Source organism: Alternaria novae-zelandiae, assembly GCF_023758075.1.
Source record: "Alternaria novae-zelandiae strain BMP 2774 chromosome Unknown scaffold_8, whole genome shotgun sequence".
In the NCBI taxonomy this organism is placed as follows: Eukaryota; Fungi; Ascomycota; class Dothideomycetes; order Pleosporales; family Pleosporaceae; genus Alternaria; species Alternaria novae-zelandiae.
In genome coordinates, this window is record NW_026056968.1 from 1,045,619 (window position 1) to 1,071,112 (window position 25,494).

Here is a 25,494-nt window from a genome sequence, read left to right on the forward strand (position 1 = left end):
ATTTCCAGTCTGCGATCCCTTGCTTTTGCCATGGCTTTGACCTCCAAGCTGCCATCGTGACCTTCGCAATGCCTGTTACCCCACAGTCGGCGAAATGCACAACCAGCCGCTCCTCACATTAGCGTCATCTTGCCAGCACAGCTCCGTTCGCGATCTGTGTTGGGTTTGCCGCCCACGCTGAGAGCCGAGCGTAGCCATGGCGGCATCGCTCAAAGTCCAGGACCAGCCCCCAGTATTCAATTCTTCTGACCACATCATCTCCACTCAGACTCTGCATCGGTACCACGCGCACCGGTATCGGATATTATGGAGAAGAAGCAAATTTTGTCATGGCTTGATGTTAGCATGGCGACCGCGAAGAGGGCCGTTCTGGCTGCGGAAAGCGTCGGGGACCCACAATCACCCACGCCGACTATGTTCCAGTCTGGCTTCGCGTCTTTTGCAGCTGATGATACGATACCAGCTTGCACTTGGTAATTTCACTGCGGAGACGTGTCTTGACGAGTGCTTGAGATCCCCAGGTCACCGCACTGTGTTGTGTACGCGTCTGCCAATCCGTTTACTAAACGCCGAAGCTAATTTCCCCCACAAGCGTCAGGTGATGACCTTTGGGTCTTGGCCACCAAAATTACAGAGCTTGTCCCCAAACAAAATCAAGCACTGACTAGAAGCACCTACGCGTCTTCTCCTGCTTCTACTTCCCCACTTTTCCCCAGACTAGACCTCAATCCAGGTGCTGTCCCAAGCTGGCCCTCTCAGGCGCATGGCACGAAGGCATGATAGTCACTGTCCTTTCTTCAAGTCCGTGTTTGAAATGACATACAACACTAAAACTACTTCCACAACATGCCACGACGAAGCGACCTTCATCACACAGCACCAGCTCCTGCTTTCGGCATCTGCGCCCCATCCTGTCCGACCTGCACATCTCCGTCCCCACTCGCACTCTCCTTATTCGCTCCTCCCTCAGCCAACGCCTTGAAAGCTCCCAGGAAGTCATTCTTCAAGTCTTCCCAGTTTTCCACGCCCACACTAACCCTCAGCAGCCTCTCGTCCACATCCGCATCGCTCATCCTGCGCCACTCGATCAAACTCTCCACGCCTCCCAAACTGGTCGCATGGTGGAAGAGACGCAGATTGGAGGGAAGAGACCGCGCCTGTTGGCTGCTCTTCATGTAGATGCTGAAGACGGGACCGAAACCATTCGGCATCTGCTTCTTCAACCACGACATGTCCTTCTCTTGCAAACTCGCGTGGGCAACCTTGTGCACGACTTTCTTTACGGCATCTACGTCTTCTCCCTTACCATTGAGTGAGTCTTGCAGCCAGCGAACAAGATTTTCCGCGTTGCTGCTCTGTCGCTGAACGCGCAAATCAAACGTCCGGAGACTTCGCACGCCGAGCCACCCCTCTAGACTACCTAGGACTGCACCTAGGAAAATACGCTCAGCACGTAGCGTCTTAGCTTGCTTTAGTCCTTCCGGCCCCTTTGCAGTGGCCAGGATACCGCAAAGCATATCACTGTGACCACCGATGTATTTCGTTCCAGAATGCATGACCACATCTGCGCCCCACAGCAACGGATCCTGTAGACCTGGTGGCGCGAATGTAGCGTCGACGCTGAGGAACGCGCCCCGCTTGTGCGCTCGGGCGGCGTACTTCGCTATTTCGAAAGCTTCTCCTGTGGGGTTCAAGGGTGTCTCGAGATGCACGAGGTCGCCTTTACCTAAGCCGGCGGCGTCCCAAACAGCATCATCGGCGTGGAGATCCACGGTCTTGACGCCGTGCATCTTCTTGTGTAGTTCGATCACGCCATGGCAGCCATGGTAGCCACCACTGATGGCGATAACTTTGGGAACAATGTTGACGAGCATGGCATGGAAAGCGCTGAGGCCGCTTGTGTAGCTGACAACATGGTTTGCTAACCCGGATTGCCCATCTAGCTCTTCCTGTTTTGCATCAGGGTAGAGTAATGGCGCTAGGATTGTTTCTAGGCGGTTGGTGCTGGCGGACGCGAGACGAGAGTAGATCAGAGGGGTTTGTAGGTCAACGAATTCGCCTTCTTTCGGGACGGGTTGGAGCTCTGATGGGTCGTGAGGATACCGGAAGGTAGTCGATGTGTGAATTGGTGGGGCGACATCGGTGAGGACATTGATGCGGTCGTCGCCATGGACACCGTGTGTTGAGGGGTGGTATGCCGACATGATGACTGTGAATGGATGACTCTGAGATCTTTGGCAGGCAGCTAGCGATATCTGCAGTATTGCGATCGTTTCGGATGCTGTACGAACGTCAATCTGAAGGTATATGACACAACTCTTTTTATCAGTGTGGACGAATGACTCTAAGTAAATGGAGAACACGCTTATCACGATGACATGACGAGTATTGCGACATCACGCCCTATACGGTGAAAATTGCGGACCACGGCCGCTAGATCTAACCGTTCACGCGATTGGAGTGGAGCTTTGCCGGCAATTGTGGACACAGGCGTAGCATGAGCTGGGGAGTGGGTATGAAGCTATTAAGCTCGTGCAGCGCTTGGTGGAGTCACGAACATCTCGGTGATAGATATACTTGAACAGATACTTGTATACCCGTGAAATAGCATAGGGACATCCCTCGAAGAATGTTCTTCCGCGCGAGCTCCTGTAGTGCGGAATGACCGGAGATATGACGAATGCGGGGTAAATTGTTGCCCCTCCTCGCGACAAAAAAAGTCGCAGACAGCAGCGCGCCTGCGCTGTGAAAGAGAGGGTCTGGCAAATGTATCGGAATTGTCACATGCACATCAAAATGGATAATTTCGCTGATGGATAGCCTCTCGAAGAGTTATGGAGCCTTGTTGACCATTACTACTGAATCGCAAGCTGTCTATTGCTCAAAAAAATCCTTCTCAGATACTCGACCATAGTTGTATTCCACTCTCATCACAGAGTATCTACTGGGCCCCGGCATCAGTAATGGTGGGTGGGCCGTCCTTGTACTTGATGGTGCCGTTGCTGGAGCCGCAGGCCTCGATCGCTCGGACAACCTTGTAGGATTCGACGTCGCCGTCGGGAACGCCGCCGAAGACGACGTGCTTGCCGTTGAGCCATGAGGTAACGACGGTGGTGACGAAGAACTGGGAGCCGTTGCTGTGACGCGTTAGCCATGACTCCGCTCATCTGTGGATGTGTAGAACCTACGTGTTGGGGCCGGCGTTGGCCATGGAGAGGAGGAAGGGGCGGTCGTGCTTCAACTTGAAGTTCTCGTCGGCGAACTGGGGACCGTAGATGCTCTTACCACCTGTGCCCTACTGCCTGTTAGCCAACTGTCCCTGTGGTGTGTTGGGGCCAAAACTCACGTTGCCGCGGGTGAAGTCACCACCCTGGAGCATGAAGTCGGGAATCACGCGGTGGAACTTTGAGCCCTTGTAGCCAAAGCCCTTCTCGCCAGTGCAGAGAGCGCGGAAGTTCTCAACCGTCTTGGGGACGACATCGTCGAAGAGCTCGAAGTTGACACGGCCAGTTTGCGCTGCAGGTACACAAAGTTAGCAATTGCAAGTAACATGCTATTACAAAGCTGGCAGGAGCTACCTTTGACATCACCTTGGCTAGTGACGTTGCCAGCGTTGTCGACCTCAACGGTGGGGCCGGTCCAAGAGCAATCAAAGTAAGCCTTGATGGCCATGTTGTATGCCGAGGGAGTGAAGAAGCGTTTGTTGACAGGAGCGCGCAGTTGGGGACCTGCACGGAAAGCTGAAAGAGCAGAAGCTCTCGGAAGGTGGGGCATGATGCAGCGCGGGGTGTGAGTCTAACCTGATAGGCAGTTAGGTCATGGAGCTTGGCAGTGAATCGTGAGATAGCAGGTAATTTTCTGCTGGGAGATGCTGCAGCTTTGGAGCTGAAATCCGGTGCCACTTTGTTGGCTGTAAACTCAATTTAGAGCTACACAGAACTGCGGCATCGCTACAATAACCCAAGGGTCGAGGTGTACAATTCCAACGGTGGCAACTTACCAAAGTATACGAGGAGGAATCGGGCCGCTATGCAACACGATATGCAGAACGGAACAGATATAATACAATTGATGGACTACCGACGAGAGGCAGCAGGTGTAGTGTCGGATGGATGACCTGACGGAAAACTTTGGATACCTCAAGCTTGTGCACGAGTCTAGCGCGTTCCCCGATTCGGCGCTTCATCGCTCACGTCAATCGTGGACCTTTGCGTGGGACCGGCCCGCTCTGGAATTAATATCCGCTTCTTCTTACACAACGAGGGATACGGATGCCCATTGAGCCACGCTATACCCGTATGCCGAGTCGTACCATTGTCGAAGTAGTGTTGTTTGTAGTTCTCGAGGCGGGCAAGGTCCAAGCTCATGTCACGTGAAACTCGGGCTGCTGCCGGATTATCTACGGTGTATGCACTTCACAGGTTGGCTTGCTGACAAGGTAAACGTATTCCTGTAATTGAAGGCTTCTGCATCCTTCCCGATTGATATTTTCTGTCATATAAATATCCCAAACGCAGGCGCCCATTCCGACTTCTCGAAACTTGTGCAAAGCGCCCTCGGGGGTCCGCTACCGAGACCGTGGTCGATAGCTGCCAGCCCAACTACAGTACACCCACATCGCCAAACCGCCAGATTTACGCGCCAGCATTCTGCAATCATGGATCTAAACAGCTTGAAAGACCAAGTGAGCAACCTCACGCTCTACGATCTCAAGGCCGGATTTCGCAAGGCCCAAAATGGTAGGCTGAGGGGACGCATGAAGCCAGCTGGCCAATGCTAACGCGCTGCGCAGCCGTCATGAACTACACGGAGATGGAGGCCAAGGTCCGCGAGGCGACAAACAATGAGCCATGGGGTGAGCGAAATCTCGTGCGCGACGAAGGCTTCCGCTGACAGATGGCAAGGTGCATCCTCGACTATGCTACAGGAGATCGCCAATGGAACCTTCAACTAGTAGGCGATGCCTGAGGAGCTGGTGGATCACGGCTAACAGATCAGCCAACTACTGAATGAGATCATGCCCATGATTTACAAGCGCTTCACCGAGAAGGCCTCGGAGGAATGGAGACAGATCTACAAGGTACGTTGAGCGCTCTGTGCCACCACCGTCGCTAACAGACCCAGGCGCTGCAACTTCTCGAATACCTGATCAAGAACGGTTCGGAACGAGTAATCGACGACGCGCGCTCTCATGTCTCGCTCCTCAAGATGCTACGGCAATTCCACTTCATCGACTCCAACGGCAAGGATCAGGGCATCAACGTACGCAACCGTGCCAAGGAGCTCGCCGAACTCCTCAGCGATGTCGATCGCATCCGGACTGAGCGCAAGAAAGCGCGAGCGAACCGAAACAAATTTGGCGGTGTCGAGGGCGGAGCGGGCATCGGCATGGGCGGCTTCTCGGGAAGCAGTGGAGGTGGCAGCCGCTACGGAGGCTTTGGTAGCGAACAAGCCGACTATGGCGGCTACAGAGGGGAGGTATACGGCGACGGTGGTGGCTTCGGAGGCAACCAGTCTGGCTTCGCAGATACGCAACAGAGGCGCGACAAGTTCGACGAATACGACGAATACGATGAGGGTGATGCCAGCTCAGCACCAGCACGGCGGAGAGAGCCTACGGCGAGTCACACAAAGAAAGAAGTCAAGAAGGAGGAACCTAAGCCGAAAGCACCTGAGCCAGTCGTCGACTTACTTGCGTTTGACGATGAGCCCGCGCCCATGTCGACTTCGGCAGGGAAGCAGCCTGTCACTGCTGCAAGTGACGACTTTGGCGACGACGACGATTTCGACGACTTCCAGTCTGCGGCACCGGCAGCACCTGCATCCAAGCCAGCTGCTTCAGCTTTCAACGTTGCGTCTCCTGCCTCGACCTCTCACATTACTTCGTCAACCCAGTTCGCCGCACCGCAAGCTCAATCTGCTGCGCAGAACAACAATCTCAGCAACTTGTTTGCGACCGTCTCGCCACCACCCGCTGCGAATAAGATGAGCGCGCCTCCTTCCATGACGTCGAGCTTCTCGCAGCCACCACAACCCACAGGTTACCAAGCGGCCGGCCCGAACTACTTCACTTCCGTTCCTCAGCCCGCGCCCCAATCAGGAGCATCTACACCTTCTGTCATGTCACCAGGTGGTCGCATTGGCGGAGGAGCTGCTCCCAAGAAAGCGGGCGGTGACGCTTTCGCTTCTTTACTTGCTGGAGCTGCGCCAAAGAAGTCTTCCACGCCAACACAAAAGGTTACCATGGGGGATTTGGCTAAGCAAAAGACGTCACAAGGACTCTGGGGTGCCCCTGCTTCTGCATCCAGCACACCTGCCCCTGCCGCGCAACCATCGCAGTCAGGGTCAAAGCCTGGGGGCGCTCTGGGAGATCTGCTGGGCTAGATGCCATAACAGTGTGCAATGCTTTTTTTGTTTTGGCTTGAAGATACAAAATGCGGCGTATGATACTACGACAGTCGAGAAAGAGCGTAATAGACGATCTTATATCTGAAAATAGTGATGATGAAGACCATGAGGACAGTGATGGTTCTCCGCAAATGCGCCTCTTTGATTGGCTGATGTCACCCCTGTATGACCTCCGCGGCCAAGACGCTGTCGACGCGCGCGCAACGTGTGGCATGTGAAAACAACAGCACCGTCCCCTTTCCGGACCCGAACATGCATAGATGCAGCTCTCGAGATTTCTTTTCCGCGTCGCCCTGCTGCTGTGTCCGATAGCCTTGATTGGCACGACATGGCTGTATTTATATCCCATTTTTCACGGCTGCGCATTCCCAGAGCCCCCATCCACGCAGGCGCAAGCCATCGCACCTTTCCGTCTCCTCTCCCTTGGTGATCCACAGCTCGAGGGCGATTCTTCACTCCCCGATCCGAATGCGCTCGTCTTCCCGTCGATCGAGAAGCTCGTACCGAATCTGCGCGATGCAGCCAACTCCACCCACAGACGAGACATCGTACAAGAAGCAGCGAGAGGTGTCGTGAAAGATGCCGGCAGATGGTTGGAGGGAAAAAGGAAGGCTGTAGACTTGTGGGGGAACGACTGGTATCTCTCGCACATCGTAAGAAGCCTACGGTGGTGGACTGAACCCACACACATCAGTGTGCTTGGTGACTTGCTGGGCAGCCAGTGGGTCACAGATGGCGAGTTCAGGAAGCGAGCAGGGCGTTACTGGAACATCGTCATGAGGGGATTGGAGAAGGTGCCGGATGCCATCTTTGGTGCTCTTGAGACCGAGAAGAAAGAACAGCCGCCAACAGAACCTACAACGGAACAAGAAGTTTCAGGAGAAGAGACGATAGATGAGGAACAGAAACCAGAGAGAAAGGCACTGTGGGGTGGAACGACGGAAGTGCTGGGTGCTGATCAAGACTGGGAGAAGCGCGTCATTAACATAGTTGGAAACCACGACGTTGGTTACGCTGGCGACATCGACGAGTCGCGTATCGAGCGATTCGAAAAGGCCTTTGGAAGTTCCAACTGGGATATCTGGTTCACGCTCCCGGACACATTGCGTTTGAACAAGACCACCGAACCCGCTATACAAGACCTGCCCAGGCCTCCGACACTCCGCCTCATCATCCTGAACTCCATGAATCTCGATACACCCGCCTGGTCCTCCGACCTTCAGACCGAGACATACTCCTACATGAACCACATCATAACCAGCTCTCTTCCGGTCGATGACAAGACACACGCTACCATACTCCTCACCCATATTCCGCTCGAGAAGGAGGAAGGTGTCTGTGTTGACAGCCCATACTTCGACTTCTTTGAAGAAGGTCAAGGGGTGAAGGAGCAAAATATGCTATCAGACCATGCTAGTAAGATTGTTCTCGAGGGGTTGTTTGGCATGAGTGCGAATAAAGATGCAGAGGGCAAGGGGCAGGGTAGGAGGGGTATAATACTCAACGGGCATGATCACGCTGGCTGTGATGTCGTACATTACATTCGTCAGCCCGGCGGGGACGATGCGTGTCAAGTTGCCCATGTGAAGAGAGAGGAGGCATACTGGCCAGCGAGCACTACGAATGCGACTATGATTGCTACTTCGATGGATATCGATGGCGTCGACATCAACGTGGTAGCCGCTAATGATACCATTGCCGAATCCGATGTGACCTCGGACGAGACAGCATCTGAATCGGCACCAGAGCCTACTTCAGAGCCTGAACCTGAAACTCCCGCGCCACCGAAATGGAAGGCTCGTCGCTTCCCAACTCGTCCATACGACATCACCCCAGCCAACGAATGCACTTCCATCAACGATGTCCCTCACATTCGCGAGATTACACTCCGCAGCATGATGGGAGAGTACTCAGGCTACGCAGGTTTCCTATCAGCGTGGTTCGATGAAAGTAAGGGCGAGAAAGGCGAGTGGGTCTTCGAGTTTAGCACGTGTGGAGTCGGGGTTCAGCATTGGTGGTGGGGTGTGCACATCGTTGACCTGATCTTGCTGCTCTGTCTAGTAGTCGGGACTGTGGCGACTGCCTATGAGCGCGTAGCCGCGGACACAAGACATCCAGCGATTGTTAAGAGTAAGAAGCAAGAGTTGGGCTCGACTAAGAACTCAATGGAGGCGAAGACGATTGTGCATACGACGCGTGAGAGGACGGCTTCGGTCACGGAAGTTACGAAACGAAGGATATAGAGATGGGTATGTAGGGCATATAACTATACAGCAGGGCTTCGAAGAGCTGCGTTCCTTGAATCGACGTACCTGAGCTGAGTAGGCTAGTGTGCATACCTAGGTAGACCCTTCGGAGACATGGGTTTACCCCGCAATGCAATTCCACGCGCCAGCGTGCACGTCTCCACGACCGGGCACCAACTTAAATGAGCGCTACATCTCGCCCATTCCCGCTTCATTCGTCCGCCTCCCGCGCTACCCCAGTTTCCAGCGCCCTCAGGCCTTGCTTCTTCCTCGACAGCCAAGAAGATGGACTAGGCCCGAACCTTAAATGCTGCGTGATCGACAAGTTCGGACTCATTCCGCTCTCCTGGCAAATGGAGGCCTACGTGGATGAGGAAGATGCATATGCGTGTAAGCAGACTGAAGCAAGTCTTCCAAATTCTTCATGACTTTCCGTGTTATTGGTTCAGCGTCACTGAAATGACATGTCAAAGTAGCCTGGCTAAGGCATAGTAGCCACTCAGCTTCAACATTTAGTCTCGTAGAATCGTACCCGGTAGCGCTACCGTGGACCGCGGTCTCATTCCGTTGCACATAGCTCTAGACTAACCAGACCACGTTATATGGACTCTGACCTCGTACTGCGCATCGGGAGGCAAGTTTCCTCTATCATCTACTCACAAACCAGCCATGTCTCTTGAACGCGTCGACTCGGTGGACCCTACAGAAGTGTACGACTACATCATTTGCGGGTAAGTTGACTTCTTATCATACTCACTGTAGCATTCCTCAGAAATTTTTACTAACATATACCCATCAGTGGCGGCACATCCGGTTGTGTAATAGCAGGCCGTCTCGCGGAAGATCTTAACGCCAAAATCCTCGTCCTAGAAGCCGGACCCGACAATGCTGACCTTGAAAATGTACATATGGCGGGAGGGTAAGTTAGCCATATTAACGTATAATGCTATTGGGTTATGCTAAGTAAATCACCATAGATGGAGCCAAAATTTCGATAAAGAAACAGACTGGAACATCGTTACCGAGCCCATGCCCAAGGTAGACAACCGCCAGGTCAAGGTCAGCAGAGGACGCTTCCTTGGTGGATCGAGTGGCGTGAATGGCACGCTTTGTATACGGGGCACCAAGCAGGATTACGATGACTGGGGGCTGGATGAGTGGACTGGCGATAAGATGTTCGAATACATGAAGAAGGTCGGTTCTGGAAGTGCAGAGATGTGAGAGCACACAAGCTGACCCTCATACAGTCCGAGACTTTCCACGAGAAGGACTGGCACAAAGCGGATATGTCTGTTCATGGCTCATCAGGACCTCTGCACATCGAGCCTCACGACCTGGCACCCATATCTGAACGTGTTAGGGAAAGTCTTGTTGATCAGGGTCTTCCTTACCACGCGGACATGTTCTCCACCGGAGAAACCCCTCACGGATGTGGCGATGTACCGCGAACAATACATCAAGGTATACGGAGTACCGCCGCCGACTTCATCACCAAAGGCTATCGACGGGAAAATATCACGATCAAGACGGAAGTGACTGTTGACAAGCTTCTCTTCAGCCAAGATTCCGGAGACCTGGCAGCCACGGGTGTCGCTACGATATCGAAGAATGGCAAGAAGATTGATTACCACGCGAGAAAAGAAGTCATTGTCGCAGCGGGCGCATACTGCAGCCCACCGATCCTGATGCGCTCTGGTCTTGGCCCAAAGGAACAACTCGAAAATCATGGTATCGAGTGTCGCGTTGATCTGCCAGGTGTAGGCGGCAATCTCATGGACCACATTCTCTGCTTCATCTTCTACGAAGTCTCCGAACCCAACCTCACGAACGATCACCTCGCATACCACGACGACGCCATGACCTCGACCTACGCGTTATACAAAGAGAAGAAAACAGGCATCTTATCGACCTTCCCCTTCGGCATATTCGGTTACGCGCGCCTAGACGAGCGCCTCCAAGACTCACCCTTGTGGACAGACGCCCCTCGCGAACCCGGCCGAGATCCTATGGGTCTCACCCCCTCGCAACCCAACATCGAATTCTGGAACACCGAACTCTATGGCGGACCCAAACAATACGCCGACTTTCCCATTGATCACAAACAAGCCTTTGCCATGTGTGCACTGCTCTTCAACCAGCATAGCAGGGGTAGCGTGACGCTGAAGTCGGCTGATCCCTTCGAAAACCCCATTGTCGATCATGCGTATTTGGAAGATCCACTCGACATGCTAGTCATGACTGAGGCATGTCGATTTGCGAACGAAATTGTTACAAAGGGGAAGGGGACAAGGAGCTTGATCAAGGGGAGTTGGCCTGACGCCCTAGCGCATCATGGCTTTGAGACCAGAGAGGAGTGGGAGCCGCATGTTAGAGAACATGCTACTACCTGTAAGTCGCTTCCATTCTCATCTACAAATGCGAAAAAATACTAATGTGGTGGATATAGGTTACCACGCATCCGGTACCTGCGCGATGGGTAAAGCAGATAACCCCAACGCTGTTCTCGATTCACGACTTCGTGTGCGCGGTGTCAGGAATCTGCGCGTGGCGGACGTGTCTTCCATTCCAAAGGTTAACAATGGGCATACACAGATGGTGGCGTATGGTATTGGGGAGGGAGCTGCGGAGATGATCAAGGAGGATGCTGGCAATAATTTCTTGAAGCTTACTGCTGATGTTAAGAGCATGGCGGTTTAGTGAACTTCACGTACATGACGAGGTCTGGGGAGAGAAAGGACTCATAATAGCGAGGCCTCAACGACTTCTAGTTAACCAATGTGTTCATTCTTCTCCAAGTCGACTTGCTCACCAACTCATGCAGTTCCTTGTTCGCGATGTGCTACGTCTCAAGCGCGTAGAGCTGACCTCTAGTAACCACCTCCGAAGCCACCACGGCCACGGTTTCCACCTCGTCCCCGACTAGACTCACCACGAGGACCCGGGGTGAAAGCCGGCGGTGCGATCGGTCCCTGGAATCCGGGAGGTGGAGCCATACCGCGAGTATCGCGCCTCCTCATGTCAGTCTCGTCTTGCTCCAGCAAAAGTTCATCCCATATCTTACCAGTTCGGGTACTTCATCAGCGAACGACCGGATGCCCAAGTTAGTCCTCGCTGCTTCTCTTGCTCGGCGACCACCTCGTGGGCGTCTTGTAGCCCTCGGGCTGCTTGGAGGGGTGGCAGAACGAGACCGCCCCACTTCTTGTAGTGGCGGACTAGTAGGAGGTCGACCAAGGCTGCGTTGCTGATGATGGACTCGACGCCGGGATGGCAGTCGTCAGGATGGGTGATGCCCCAGACAATCTGGTCCATCGCGCTGGCGTTATTTTCGATCAGATCCTGATCAACGTTAGTAATTGGTAGATAGATACTTGGGTGAAAGTGAAGGTGAAGAAGAAGTGAACTGGTATTGACAATGATGGAACTGAACATGAAAGGAACTTACGATGGCGTTGCTGACGCTCACCACAGTAACGACATCCCGGCTGTGAACGTGGTTTGGGCTTTTGCGCTTATATGTGCGCCAATGCGTAACCATGCTGGCGTCGGCGTAGGCCTCGAAGTCGTTGACCTGATAACCGGTTGGACGTTCACTCTCTAGACGGTACACGAGCTCGTTGGTTGAGGAGGTGTTGGTAGACATCTTGTCGTATTTTGTCGATTATAGGATAATGGAAGTGGTATGTCAAAGCGTGATGCTAAAAATGGAGATGCTCCGGTTGTTATAGAAGGAAAAGAAGAAGCAAGCGTATGAGGAGGGTAGATTATATACAAGCAAGAACTCCCACCGTTTGGCGCTAGAACAGGCAATCTGTAGTCACGCCGAGAAGTAAAAGACGGAAGGTGAGCGCGTCGGTCACGCTGGATGCTGAGAGACAAACGCCCTTACAAGCGACGGTCACCTCGGCTTTGAGATGTCAGGGGAAAAGCTTAATGGGAGATGCTAGCACATGGAAAGAGAGGTCTGGAGAAGGACTTACTTATAGTGTCGTCGTGTCGGCGTAGCAGGCATATCATATGTCACCTGGGAGTATGTGTTGTCGTAACTTGACCGAGTGAGTAACTCTCCTGATATGTAGCAATCAAGGCAGTGCAAGCGCGCATGTTCCGCCTTCCTGGCATCTTTGAAAGGGAGGTCAGGTGTCCATTGTGCTAGATGCCAGGTTTCGTAGTCTCTCTTTCGCCGCCGCCAAAGGCTCGACCAAATCAGCATGAAGATCTTATACAGCCCGCAGTTACGTCTGAGCAGCAGGGCAACGTTTCATTGCTCAGGTCCGTGCTCTTAGCCACTAGTCACACCGCGGAGACCCTATGATCCACCTGGTGCGTTCTCTCCTCAAAACCGCAAACACCCGCGATATTTATCTCCCGTACGCACAACGGACCGATCCAAATCCCTCAACTTCCAACAATATCCAAGATGGTACGACAAGCAGCAAAGCCAAAGCCCGACATGAGCTACTCCGATTACATCGCTTCCGGAACAAGACTCGCTAGGCTTGAAGCTGACGACATGCCAAATTATGCGGCCATGAGTTATGCAGAGCTTCGCGAGGAGATGAAATCGCGTGGGATGTTCAAAGGTGGAAAAAAGCAACGGATGATCAGCGTGCTTGAAGATCAGTTTCGATATATGCGCACGGAGCATAGGAAAAACCCATTTCGTCAGGCTGAGATTGATCTTCGTGAGCGTCCGGAGATGATGCTCACCAGCGACTTCAAGAGTGATCCTTCCAGAATCTCTTTCATGGACTTGCCCGGCGAGATCCGAAACATGATCTATGATCTCGCCCTCTTCGAACCTGCTGAGAGCGACTTTGAACAAGCCGGAGATTGGCAGATCAACGCAGTTGGTGATACCTTTTTTCTCCCGCGCTCGGAGGCGTATTGGTCGGAACTGGACCTCACAACACTCCGCGGTGACCGCACCCTTTCAGTGTTGCATGTTCTTGGCGCCTTGGACAAGCAGATTCGAAAAGAGGTCCAGACGTTCTTCTGGGCCCATGTCCATGTCACTATCACCGTAAAGTACTCCGGACAGGCTTACTACTACGTCGTTCGGCGGTTTCTCGAGAAGATTGGCCCTCTTGGTAGAACCGCCCTCGCCGGCTTGACTGTACATCGGAGGCGTAAGGATTATTCGCAAGCGCAGCACCAGGACTTCCAGGCCTTGATGGTGCTACTTCGAGACTGTAAAACTTTGCGGACACTAGATCTGAGTTTACCCATACACATGGTCATGGGCCCCCCCGATCGGAAGGCGATGGAAGGGTTCTTCTTACAAGGACAGCACTTGGTCAGTCCCAGCATCGACGCCCTTGTAGGTGCACTACATTCGATTCCGCAACTTCGCTTCGTCAGATTATACACAGTGAGTAAACACGATGTAGGGCAGCACCTTGGATACGATGACTTTGCCGTCTTCGCATTGACAGGCGCGCGTGCAGGGCTGCTAGTCCGGGAAGTCCGTAAGCGCCTCCAAACCCGCATAGAAATCGAGTTCCATATCATGGGTGACATAGAACAGGCGGAGTCTTACGAGGAATGGTTGTCATGGAAGGCGGCCAACACGGGCTGAGAATGGAAGAATGCTAGCTGCCGAAATGGTGGACAGGTTCGTCCGAGGGGCAGGGTCGGCTGATTTAATTTCCAGTATTTTCTCTTTCTCCTCACTTGTGTGTAGAGGAGCGTGTAGGCAGGATGATTGCAGCTGTGTTCGGGATCTTCGAAGTAGCCGGTAGCGTGGCATCACCGAGCAGCTGGAATACTAGAGTCGGCCCAAAATGTAATTTTATTGCGGAGAGCATTGGAAGCGTGGGACCAATGAGAGTGACCCGAAATACTCGGTGCTTAATGCGCGTAGATACCTAGCCAATGGTCGACGGTGGGGGGATGAAAGAAGCTGTCAGAAACACGCGACGCGGCTGGCAGGGAAGACGCGTCTCGCTTAATCAGCACGCTACTCGCAACTCGCGTGAACGGCATTGCTCTTTCCCTTTGCCGCGTGTCAACACTTTGGAGATATCATTATATGCTACGCGATCCGCGCACCCAACAGATGACATCTACCGTTACGGTTCGACTGCGGCGCGCAGCGGAACAGTCAGCACATCGCAGAATGAACAGAGGAATGGGTATCAACGAATACATTAAGCTATCATGACTTTAGGACCATCTCGTTAAGTCGTCATCTATCTAAGCGGCTCGACAGCGCGTCCCCCTATTCATACCTCAAACCGTGTCCGAACTTGAAGACAGGGTTCTCGGTATCGAACGGCACGTCCTCCTTGCTCGCCTCAACCGCCTCGTCGCTCCTCGGGAGATCAAACGGCAGCTTACCCTCCGGACCGCTACCGTCAACGCCGAAGATAACATCGAGGAAGGCTTGAGGGCTAGTCCCGTAGTTGACCATGAGGGCTTGGGCTTGCTCGGCAATCTCGGGCACAGCAGCAGGGCGGTCAAGGAAGATATCAACAATGGTGGGGACGGCAGCGTAGATGGCTGCTTGGCGCGCCTTCTCAGTGCTGTTGTACTCGAGAGAGCCAGAGTGGTAGTTCTTCTCGAAACCACCTGGGCGGGGCTCGTAGGGGGCGGCCATACGGAGGAAGGCGTAGTCGGCTTCTTCGGGGGTTGCGACGACAGCCAGGTCGCGGGCCTCTAGGTAGGTGCTGTTGATACCTTCGACGTAGAACTTGGCTTTGGAGCAGTCGGAAGCCTTGAGTGGGAGAGTCGATTCCTTGTTGGTAAGCAGTGTAATCGACTTCTTCTGAGCCTCGTATCCGGCTTCGACCCATTCTTTCCTGGCCACGTTGGCCACGGCTTCCTCGGGATCTACGAAGGGGTTGTCGAAGAGGCCGAGGATGAACTTTTCGCGGAGGAGACGGCGGACCGACATGTCAATACGCTCTTCGCTCACGATGCTCTTCTCTACCAACTCGAGAACGAGGTCAGTGCGCTCCTCGCCGCCCATCTGGTCGGTACCGGCATTCAAGATCTTCTCGGCACGCTCAAGCTCAGTCAGGTTCTCAGCACCCCAAGCACGAGCTGGCATGTCTTGTCCTGCGATGATGCCGTCGGTGATGAGACCCCAGTCGCTGACGACGATTCCGTCGAAACCGAGCTCGCCCCGGAGAAGGTCGGTGACAATGCCCTTGTTCATGCCAGCGGCGACCTCCTCGTACTTGGTGCCCATAGGCCTGGAGTAGTAGGGCATCATCTGCCTTGCGCCAGCTGCGATAGCAGCCTTGAAGGGGATAAGATGATGCTCGAAGTTGTTTCCTGGGTATGTGGCATTCTTGCCGTAGGTGAAGTGGCTGTCCTCACCGTCTTCGACTGGTCCACTTCCGGGGAAATGCTTCGACACGGTGGTCACGGAATCTTGTCCGAACTCACCGGGGCCATGGAAGCCCTTGATGTATGCGACCACAAGCTCAGCGGTCAATGTGGCGTTCTCGCCCATTGTCGTGGTGATTCTGGCCCATCTCGGTTCGGTGGCGACGTCAATCTGAGGGTGTAGGGCGGATCTGATTCCGACAGCCTTATATTCTTGTCGTGCAATATCCGCAAAGGTGTGGATGAGCTCAGCGTCACGTAGTGCTGCCAATCCCAGGCTTCCGGGCCACTGCGAGAACTTGACTGCCGCGATCTGGCTGCCGGTGGCATCAACGAAAGTGTGCCTGGGATCCGAAGAAAGCGTAATCGGTATGCCGAGTCTGGTGTCCAAAGCCAGCTGCTGAAGACTGTTGTGCCACCGCGCAGATTGGCGTACATCGGTGATGGCACCGTTGAGGTTGAAATGTGTCATGTGCTTTCCTTGGATTGACGGCGCAGTTGTGTTCGATAGGGTTCCGTTAGGTCCTGGGAAGCTGATCTGCTGGAAGAGCTGTCCGGCCTTTTCTTCCATGTTCATGCGTTGGATGAGATCCTCCACACGCTCATCTACCGATAGAGAAGCATCTCGGTATGGTGCTGAGTCCATCTCTGTTGACCGCGATGTCATTCGCGGGTATTTTGCACCACTTGAGGTCGGAATTCGGATGGCTGTTGACATGGCTGTTGCAGCAAAGAACAGCGTTGTGAAGGTGTTCAGCTTGCGCTGACTGCGGTTGCGAGCGACCATCTTGCCGGTAGTATGAGTTGAGGCACGAGGTGAAGGGTGAGGTCGGTTGCTACTGACTGTTCGGTAGACGGCCTTGACCCAGGTATTTGTAGTCTGGCTTCATACACCCCGTCACGATGCGTTGCCGACATGTGCGCTATGTCCGAGGGACTTTGAAGTTTTGCTGCTGCTTGGGGAAACTTCGGATAGACCGTCGTCTTGGAACCCGTACCAACAACCAGCTTCTCATTGGCCTTGGCGCAGTCGAGATTGCCATTAGCTGGAGCCGACGATTTGCCAAGGCGATGAGTGTGGAGTGCATTGTGGGGGAAACGTGGGTCGGGGTAAAGCCCCCGAAGCTAAGCCCTCATTTCCCGCCGAATACTGGTCCGGCAGATTGGTGATTGGGTGCGCACACACGCTACGAATGCTCATGACATATAACGAACGGTTCGACACACCCTTTCGAGCTGGTAGCTCAGCTGTCATGTGAGCAAACAAAAAACTGCGCACCCTGGGTCTGACGCGCAACTCCACATTCCGCCCTTCGTAAATGACTCGACATCCACGATTACGGAGCATTTGAAAAACGTCCGATCCGGGGGCGTGCCGCATGCCGGTTATGAGATTCCGGTGCTTTCTCCAGAATGACAGTGTTGCCAGTGAGTGCTTAAAGCTCCGAGTGAGGATCGTATGTCTTGGTGGTAAAGAAAGACTGTTCCTCCTCTGTCTTCGCAAAGGGGTGTCGGAGTAGACTGCAAATCTCGTCGTAACGTTTGGCGCAACGTTTTCTACGCCCGTACCCGGCCGAAATTTTGGAGCCGCAATCCCGGTACGACGAGGATACCAAGGCCATCATCGCCATGGCAAAGCTAGCCTCCTTAGCACTGTAACCACCGCCATACCACTGCGGAGGTACTCGCTGGATTCCGACACACATCCGCGTACCGCTAGACGAAGTCCAGAAAAGCCCCTCCGTTTCCGCTAGCTCTTCTTTGTCTTGACTCGACCGCCTTCTCGGCTTCTACTTCCACTGGTCGGGAAGATGTGCTCGTGCCGACGTGGAGGATATGCACTATGATGCACGTTGTTCCCCGCGGTATGCTTTAGCCAACGAGGGTTGCATCTTGGCTAAAGTTCGGATCGCAGCCCGGCAGTGATGCGAAAGTCTGGAGGGTGGCTCAATGGCACTACTGGGAGTGCGCGCAGGCCCTGGGTCTGCTGGTCATTGTAGTCATTTCAGATGAGGCCCCTCTCCATGAACACGCGGATTTTTGTGCCTAGGTTGATGGTCAAAACAACAAAACGAGAAGCGAATGATACATGATAAACAACAAATGAAGACTTACGAGGTATCTAATACAAGTAATGGGCATCAACACCCATGCCAAGGTCGGTACGCTACCTGCGTAATGCTTGCACCGTGTGGTGTTCACTTTGCGCGGTACCTGTTCAATGATTCTTCCATGTCGACGCTGAAACCTGCAAAGTGACCCTCTCGGGCGTCGTGGGTTGATGTTGGAAAGCTTTGATCTAGTGCTACCGAATGGCTGGGTGCGATTGTGGGGTTAGCGAGCTGACGCAGGAAAGTGCGACGTAACGCAACGACAGCCACGGCATCAAATTTATGGACGATATGGACATCTAATTTCGCGAATGCCTCTTCCAAGACCTTCAAGCGAGTGCGCGCGACACTCGGGGTGACTGTGCAGGCTATTTCGGTGTACTAAGATCACCCATCATCTGCCTCCTCCGCCCACGATAGAAGCGCTCGAGCATCTTCCTCCTCTCTTCTTGCGTACTGCTTTCCACAAGCAGCGCAAACTCTACCGGATCATCAAACCCCATACTCTCCGCCATGCTACAGAACTGTCGCTTTCGCACATCCTCGCTCGGTCTATACCGGTAGTTGATCTTGAACTCGCCTTTCGTCGCACTACCAGTAACATGGACCTCGTCGCCTTCTTCAGCGTCGGTCTCATCCCCATGATCCCGATTACCGGACTGATGCTGTGATTGAGATTGCGACTGCGTACTCTGGAAGACGCGTTTGCCTGCGAGATCGATATCGTTGCGTACCTCCATGGCCTGTTTACCTAGTCGAGCTTCTATCTCGCTGCGTCCGATGACCTCTGAGTTCTCGTGCGTATATTGAACTCCAGCCTTTGCAAGAATTGCGTTGACTGGATCAGGCCCAGTGCGCCTTGTGGCTCTCATCTTGCCCTTGCCACCAGTAGTTGTAGACAGAAGTGAATCAGCGAACTTCTTGATACCGGCGATATTAGCGTCGTCATCAAGGCCGAGATTCTTGTTGGAAAGTATATCCTCATCCTCAGAGTCGTACTGCGATTCATCGACATGGAAGTCATAAGCGTTGACACCGGCTTTTGATTCAGCAACGTTCGTCTTGTGCATGATGTCGCGAAGCAGCACGCTGTGCTCCTGGAAGGTGAAGAGGTTTTCCAGACCAAACAGCTCGCCCTTTTTGGTGGATTGGTCCATCACACCCTTGAAGTAGCGACGTTCCTCCGATGCATTGTATCCAATGTTCGCCTGCTGTTGCTTGTAGATTTGACGAGCGTAGACCACCTCCTCAATAGTACCGCTTGACACTAGTCGAAATACCTCAACGTTGCGTGTCTGACCAATACGGTACGCTCGATCTTGTGCCTGCAGGTCATAGGCTGGATTCCAATGCGGATCCATCACGACAACCTTGTTAGCCGACGTGATGTTCAGACCCACTCCTCCCGCCTTAGTGCTGATTAAGAACACGAACTGGTTTGGATCTGCGTTGAAGTCTGCAACAGCCTGGGAACGATCTTCGTACTTCATGCTGCCGTCAAGGTACGAGAAATTGTACTTTGTACCGTCGACATCGAAGAGACCTCTAAGTAGCCTCAACAGGCGAACGGAATGTGAGAAGATAAGCACCTTGTCGCCATTCGAATGCCAGAAGTCAAGTAGCCGCCGCAGCACTTTCCATTTTCCACAAAACTCTCGCTGAGACTGTACCAAGATGTTGTCTCGAATCCTGAAGAGATCCTTGTGCGTGTTAGGGCAGGCTAGTTCCAGTGTTTGACGATCTTTGGCTTGCTTCTCTGAATTCTCGCTCGACATTGGCACGATTAGAGCTAGGTGATTTGCGAGTTTCTGAAATGTGACCATGCAGGGAAAGATGAAGTTTGACCACTTCTCGCCTTCTACATCGGCGTAACAGCAGAAACCTCTGCTCTTCCCGGACCCACAGTCGCACTTTTCCCTCGAAGTGCGTATGTACTCACACCTATCGCTTTCAAGGAAGGTTCGATAGGCGTCAGCTTGAGTCTCGGTGAGCTGGCAGAATATGACGCGATCGCTCTTCTTTGGGAGCTGGTCAGCGATCAGGGTCTTCATACGCCGAAGGAAGACACTAGGTAGGATATTGTGAACGAGATCCTGAGCTCGACTTCGCGAGTCGGCAAGCTGAGCGTTGGTGGCATCGTGAGCCTGGCCTAGCTTCAGCGGAAGACTAATCTTCTGCTTCCACTCTTGGGCTGACCCGTATGCGCCAGGTCGTACCCAGTTGAGGAGATTCCAGAGCTCCTCATATTTGTTCTGAATCGCGGTACCTGTCAACCCAATGCGACACAGTGCGTTGATTTTGTTCATTGCTTTGGTGATCTCGGAGTCCTTGCTCTTGATTTGATGGCACTCATCAGCGATGACACAGTCCCAGTCGATGGTGTTGATCTCGCTCTCATGATTGCGGTATGTCGTGTATGTCGTAATCATAATCTCTAACATGCCCTTAGCTGCAGCGCCGAGAACGCCTTTCCGATCGGCCTTGACGGGGCCATGGTATTTGTAGACTTCCCACCAGCCCCACTTGGAGAGCTCATCTTCCCAATTTTGCATGAGCGTACCAGGGCAGACGATGAGTACCCGCGGATACCAACGAGCCTTGCTCAGACCACGAATCTTCCGCATGCATTTGGCATCGCGCTCAGTGCCCGTCTTACCAAATGCTGCTGTGAGGAATGCGATGACCTGGATAGTCTTTCCCAGTCCCATGTCATCACCTAGAATCGCACCGGTCTGCTTGACGAATTTTTCATGCAAGAACTGGACGCCTTCAACCTGGTAGTCGCGCAACCATTGAGCGATGGGGCCAGGTATGATCCCATGCGACCCGCGGAGTCTGATGTCCTTCTTTTCGCGCTGCTGCTGTGCGGAGTTGTCAAGTTCTGGCTTCTCTTCAGTGCCCGCGTTAAACCAGTCAACGTCGTGATAACTGGGAGGGTATCGCAGTCCAGATTCGTGCAACTTCTTGAGTGTCTTTTGTCGCGATATGAAGTAGTCAGGGATGGGGTCGTCCAAGAAAGCTGTCGCGCCCTCATCATCGGCTAAGGTGTCGGTACTGAAGCCTGTCGGACCATAGCCATTTTTCTTGGGTGGAGGTCTGCGACCCACGATACTGGTTGCAGCCGTTGCTTTACTCTTCTTTTCACTGCGAATCCGGTTGGTTTCAGCAGTGGTGCGCTTCCGTTTCTCGGTCTTGCGTCCCGTCCATTCTTTGTGAAAAGCCCTTGGATCGTACTCGGCTTCTAACAACTCATCGTCATCGGTACCTGAGCTAGTGACATCTCTAGTTCGTGGTTCTTGTTCATCCATTGCATCGTCATCAGTATCGTCGTCCTCTTCGTCTTCGTCTTCTGTGACCTCGTCTGTAGCCTTTTGCGACTGAGTCTGGCTTTGAGTCAGGACTACCAAGTATTAGCATATTGTCAAAGGTCGAGGAAGCATCGACTGACCGTCAATATACTGGGAGAGATCCAAACCTTTTCTAGACGCTTCAATGATGTCAAGATCGTCATCTTCCTCACCACTCTCGCCAAAAACTCTTCGCGCTCTCTGTTCATCCTTCGACTTGTCGCGACTGAAGGACATGATGGCCGAGGTGGCGGGTAGCAGGGGTCGTTCGTGAACGCTGTGTGACTTTGCTCAGCTTATCACTGGTACTGGCGCTTGACAATCGCATATTGACGCACGGTCCTGACTAGCGGCGATTGTCACGGAAGGAAGCACCTGGAATCGAGCGTGAAAGGAAGCGCCAACAAGCTGCCCAAACACGCTAACACGCTCTCACGTGAAAGCGGGGCGCGACTAGCAGCAGACCCCTGCAAGAACTTCCGCCAAAATCTGGAGCTCGAGCCTGCAAGCCCGCATCATCGCGCGCAATTGCACGCCCTGCCAAAATCAGCTGTCTTCACGAACCACAGCTACAAGTCGGCGAAACGCGTCGCGCAATATACAGCCCTTTCACACTCCTGCGACACCGCCAAGATGCCGCTAGACACCAGCACCTACTCGCTCGCGCTTCTCCGCCTGGATGGCCGCCGCTGGAACGAACTACGCCGAATCCACGCGCAAATCTCCACGCAAGCCGCCGCCGATGGGTCGTCATATCTCGAGATGGGCAACACCAAGATCCTCGTTTCCGTCACCGGTCCCGCCGAGGGCAAACAGAGCGGGCAAAGAGGCGGCGCAGACAAGCAGGCCAAAGTTGAGGTCGAAATAAATTTCGCGGGTTTCAGCGGTGTAGAGCGGAGAAAGAGGAAGAGCGATAAGCGGACAAGTGAGATGGAGCACTGCCTGAGGTCGGCGTTTGAGGGCGTGTTGCTGCTACATCTCTACCCGCATTCGACGATTACATTGAACGTCCACATCATTTCACAGGATGGGTCGCTGTTGGCAGCGTGTATTAATGCGTCAACATTGGCGCTTATCGATGCGGGTATACCAATGACAGATTACCTGGTCGCTTGCACAGCTGCTTCTTCTGCTTCTGCGTCAGCGGCGGACAACGCGTCTGCCGATGACCCGCTGTTGGATCTCAACAACCAGGAGGAATTGGAGCTGCCATTCTTGACGGTAGCGACATTGGGGGATACAGATAACGTCGCTGTGTGCGTCATGGAGACTAGGGTACGAATGGAGAGGTTAGAGGGTATGCTGGCAGTGGGTATCGAAGGATGCAAGAGGATGCGTACCATATTAGACGATGTGGTCAAAGGATACGGCAAGAGGTTTGGATGAAGAAGTAAAGAGGAATGGAGTTTATCAAACTGTCGTCTCAGCACGACGTCCCAGCGCGACATTCCAGACAACACGCACGCATCGAGTCGGACACAGCGAAACGTCTCGGATGTGGTGTCTAGAAACATCGAAACTGTGCGAGACCTAGGGCGGAAGACTGAATGCGTTTTCATGTAAACCTCGATGGGAGGCAGTGCCGGGTTGTTCCATGAAAGAGCAACAATCTTGGAATGACGAAATTAAGATCCATACAGGGCCTTTCACTACTTCTGCTTTTATTCTGACGGACTCCATGTGCTAACCAAGTAATGGTCTATTGTTATACAGGTCACCCGATAACCATACCACACGCCCAATTTAATCATTCCATACTCGGTCAAGCAAATCACACCATCTATCGTTCTCGAGATGTTCCAAACCAACACTTCCACTGTAGGGTTTGGATCTATGAGAAGCTGCAAGTTCAACAGTTACTTTGACACCAGCGCCAATCAGGTATGTCAACAGCTCAACGACCTGGGCATGCAAATCACCTGGCTGATCGCTATCTAGCCATTCCACGAAGTCCGCCTTCAGGGTAAGCGTAGTCGGTCGCTGCAGCTTATACAGGCGTCTCCAGCCTCCCGGCAATCCTATGAGGTCATCGGATCCCACACGTGCTTCCGAATATGCAGGACGTATTTCGACTTCTACGTGGCGGATATGTCGGGCAAAATCCAGACCAGGCAAACCCCAAATCTCGCTTCCCGTGTTGACGAGACCCTGACAGTTGCCATCAAGCTCGAGGCCGAAGATGCAGCAATGATGCCACTCTTCAGCTAATTCGACAAGTGTTTCATTGCCTACATATGTGATGTCGCGAAGATGTGGGCAGTCTTTCAGTACGCCTTCTGGGTAGGGCCAAGATGCCGAGAAGCTACCAGCATCTTGGAAAACTGATGCATAGACCATATTTCGTAGCTCGCGGGGTAATCGCGATTGCATCTCCGTGCACAGACTAAGACACGACGATTTTGCCCAGTTCTCGACGTGTTCGCGCGCTTTGTCTCGCAGTGTTGCACTCTGCATCGCGTGGCGTTGAGCTTCTCTCAGCATACTGTTGTTGGGATTTATGAGTAGTTGCACTGCAAGTGAAAGCGCAGTACTTACCTGGAGACAAGAGCCGGATCGAAAGTCGTATTAGTTTGTGACATGCCGGGGATAGAACGAGTTGCGGAAGTTGATGTATGAAAAATGAAGTAACGGGTTGTTCGCAAAAGCCAGGTGCCCAGGCGGAGATTGAGGCTAAGCGTGGCTAGTCTCGATCGGGCTTTGACTAGCCGGAACTAGACATAATCGAGATACCTAGGTGTTTTCTCAAACCCGTTCATATTGAACATGATGCTTTGGAGCGAGTGACCCTGTACCTTATTTCACTGTCGGAGATGCGCCCCACGAACCAGCTTCGACCAACCTTCGCTGCCGAGATGTTCCAATCCCACTTTTACAGGCTCCGCTTTGTATATCTTAACAACGACGCCCACGCCGGAAGCGATCAACCGCTTTAACACTGGGAAAACCCTTCTGGACATTGTATTGACGGAGGTCTTCGTGGAATCTCTCTTCTCACCATGATAATACCAATCTTCGAAGTAGATACTGATTGTGAAGGTCGCCGGTTGCTGCAGTTTCGCAAGTTGCTCGAAGTCCGATGGCAGAAGAAGCTCGTCCCCAGCTTCCACAGCCTGGTATCTTATATTGTTCTGACGATCTCCAGGGGTTAGAGTCATGTATACGTGGCGTATCAACCGAGCGGGATCAAGTTCAGGCAGTGCCCAGGTTTGGTTGCCGAATAAGAGAGCCACGGTAGCATCACCGAGGAAATTGAAGACTGAGTGCCGATACCACATTTCCGCAAGTTCAGTAATTGTTTCTTCGCCGAGGAACAACTTGTCGCCGATATGGGGATTGTGGGCCACAATGTTAGCTGGATCCGAAAATCCCAAACCGTGTGCATCGTCGTCAAAGTAATAGGTCTGAGGTTCTCCAAGTAGGGCTTCGTAGACCATATCTCTCAGCTCGCGAGGCAATTTCTCTTGCATCATCAAGCAGAGAATAAGACACTCGGATTTTGAGTACTCCTCGATCTTTACTCTCACTTCCACTCTACGTCGATAACGCTCGCGAGTCGATTGTTGAGGCTTGGTTGAGAGACGTGCAACATCCCTTAACATACTACCAAGCTTGTTAGCGACCAGAATTAAGTAATAGAGGTACCACTGACGCCGAGATATGTGCTCGATCGGATTCCCTCGCTGATATTGACATTGTGGGCGAGCGACTCTGAGGGCAGAGACTTTGGCTGAGTATGCAACGAAGTCAGGCGGCGAGATCGATATATTTGACTGATATGATGGGCAATGCGGTCAAGTTGCCTGCGCGGGAGCAGTTGGGTGAAGTAAAACAAAGAAAGCACAAGCTGCCGGGTGAGTGACGATGGTCTAGGCTCCAGATTACGCCTACCCAAATGAAGCTAGAGCATTTTAAATGATTACACGCGGGCAGGAGGCTCATCGTCGCCGTGTAATACAGTTTGAACGAACAAGAGAAACTACACTCAATCCTTCCTGAGTTCGTGGAAGAGATCAGAACGTACAAGAAGCCGCTATCATGAGCAAGGAGATCTAA

The 25,494-nt window shown here is 53.0% G+C and overlaps 10 protein-coding genes across 10 annotated transcripts; 5 read left to right on the top strand and 5 right to left on the bottom strand.

The window, feature by feature from the left end:
* Positions 1–869: 869 nt before the first annotated feature.
* On the bottom strand, positions 870–2,204 carry J4E88_004807 (uncharacterized protein; the record flags this gene model as incomplete). The annotated part of the gene is made up of 1 exon (XM_049398450.1): positions 870–2,204. The coding sequence occupies one exon, from the start codon at positions 2,202–2,204 to the stop codon at positions 870–872; it is 1,335 nt and encodes a 444-aa protein (XP_049256011.1).
* A 737-nt stretch (positions 2,205–2,941) lies between these two features.
* Positions 2,942–3,774, bottom strand: CSR1 (phosphatidylinositol transfer protein csr1; the record flags this gene model as incomplete). Its single annotated transcript, XM_049398451.1, has 4 exons — positions 2,942–3,137; positions 3,189–3,295; positions 3,347–3,516; positions 3,579–3,774. The coding sequence occupies 4 exons, from the start codon at positions 3,772–3,774 to the stop codon at positions 2,942–2,944; spliced, it is 669 nt and encodes a 222-aa protein (XP_049256012.1).
* An 883-nt stretch (positions 3,775–4,657) lies between these two features.
* Positions 4,658–6,384, top strand: J4E88_004809 (uncharacterized protein; the record flags this gene model as incomplete). Its single annotated transcript, XM_049398452.1, has 5 exons — positions 4,658–4,739; positions 4,793–4,855; positions 4,905–4,953; positions 4,999–5,080; positions 5,125–6,384. The coding sequence occupies 5 exons, from the start codon at positions 4,658–4,660 to the stop codon at positions 6,382–6,384; spliced, it is 1,536 nt and encodes a 511-aa protein (XP_049256013.1).
* Positions 6,385–6,668: 284 nt separating this feature from the next.
* J4E88_004810 (uncharacterized protein) lies at positions 6,669–8,651 on the top strand (the record flags this gene model as incomplete). The annotated part of the gene is made up of 1 exon (XM_049398453.1): positions 6,669–8,651. The coding sequence occupies one exon, from the start codon at positions 6,669–6,671 to the stop codon at positions 8,649–8,651; it is 1,983 nt and encodes a 660-aa protein (XP_049256014.1).
* Positions 8,652–9,323: 672 nt separating this feature from the next.
* J4E88_004811 (uncharacterized protein) lies at positions 9,324–11,351 on the top strand (the record flags this gene model as incomplete). The annotated part of the gene is made up of 5 exons (XM_049398454.1): positions 9,324–9,385; positions 9,454–9,573; positions 9,632–9,848; positions 9,902–11,042; positions 11,101–11,351. 5 exons carry the CDS (start codon positions 9,324–9,326, stop codon positions 11,349–11,351), a joined length of 1,791 nt encoding a protein of 596 aa, XP_049256015.1.
* A 360-nt stretch (positions 11,352–11,711) lies between these two features.
* J4E88_004812 (uncharacterized protein) lies at positions 11,712–12,294 on the bottom strand (the record flags this gene model as incomplete). Its single annotated transcript, XM_049398455.1, has 2 exons — positions 11,712–11,990; positions 12,097–12,294. The coding sequence occupies 2 exons, from the start codon at positions 12,292–12,294 to the stop codon at positions 11,712–11,714; spliced, it is 477 nt and encodes a 158-aa protein (XP_049256016.1).
* Positions 12,295–13,071: 777 nt separating this feature from the next.
* J4E88_004813 (uncharacterized protein) lies at positions 13,072–14,229 on the top strand (the record flags this gene model as incomplete). The annotated part of the gene is made up of 1 exon (XM_049398456.1): positions 13,072–14,229. The coding sequence occupies one exon, from the start codon at positions 13,072–13,074 to the stop codon at positions 14,227–14,229; it is 1,158 nt and encodes a 385-aa protein (XP_049256017.1).
* A 642-nt stretch (positions 14,230–14,871) lies between these two features.
* J4E88_004814 (uncharacterized protein) lies at positions 14,872–16,770 on the bottom strand (the record flags this gene model as incomplete). Its single annotated transcript, XM_049398457.1, has 1 exon — positions 14,872–16,770. One exon carries the CDS (start codon positions 16,768–16,770, stop codon positions 14,872–14,874), a length of 1,899 nt encoding a protein of 632 aa, XP_049256018.1.
* A 1,692-nt stretch (positions 16,771–18,462) lies between these two features.
* On the bottom strand, positions 18,463–21,678 carry J4E88_004815 (uncharacterized protein; the record flags this gene model as incomplete). Its single annotated transcript, XM_049398458.1, has 2 exons — positions 18,463–21,494; positions 21,543–21,678. 2 exons carry the CDS (start codon positions 21,676–21,678, stop codon positions 18,463–18,465), a joined length of 3,168 nt encoding a protein of 1,055 aa, XP_049256019.1.
* A 396-nt stretch (positions 21,679–22,074) lies between these two features.
* J4E88_004816 (uncharacterized protein) lies at positions 22,075–22,827 on the top strand (the record flags this gene model as incomplete). Its single annotated transcript, XM_049398459.1, has 1 exon — positions 22,075–22,827. The coding sequence occupies one exon, from the start codon at positions 22,075–22,077 to the stop codon at positions 22,825–22,827; it is 753 nt and encodes a 250-aa protein (XP_049256020.1).
* Positions 22,828–25,494: the final 2,667 nt, after the last annotated feature.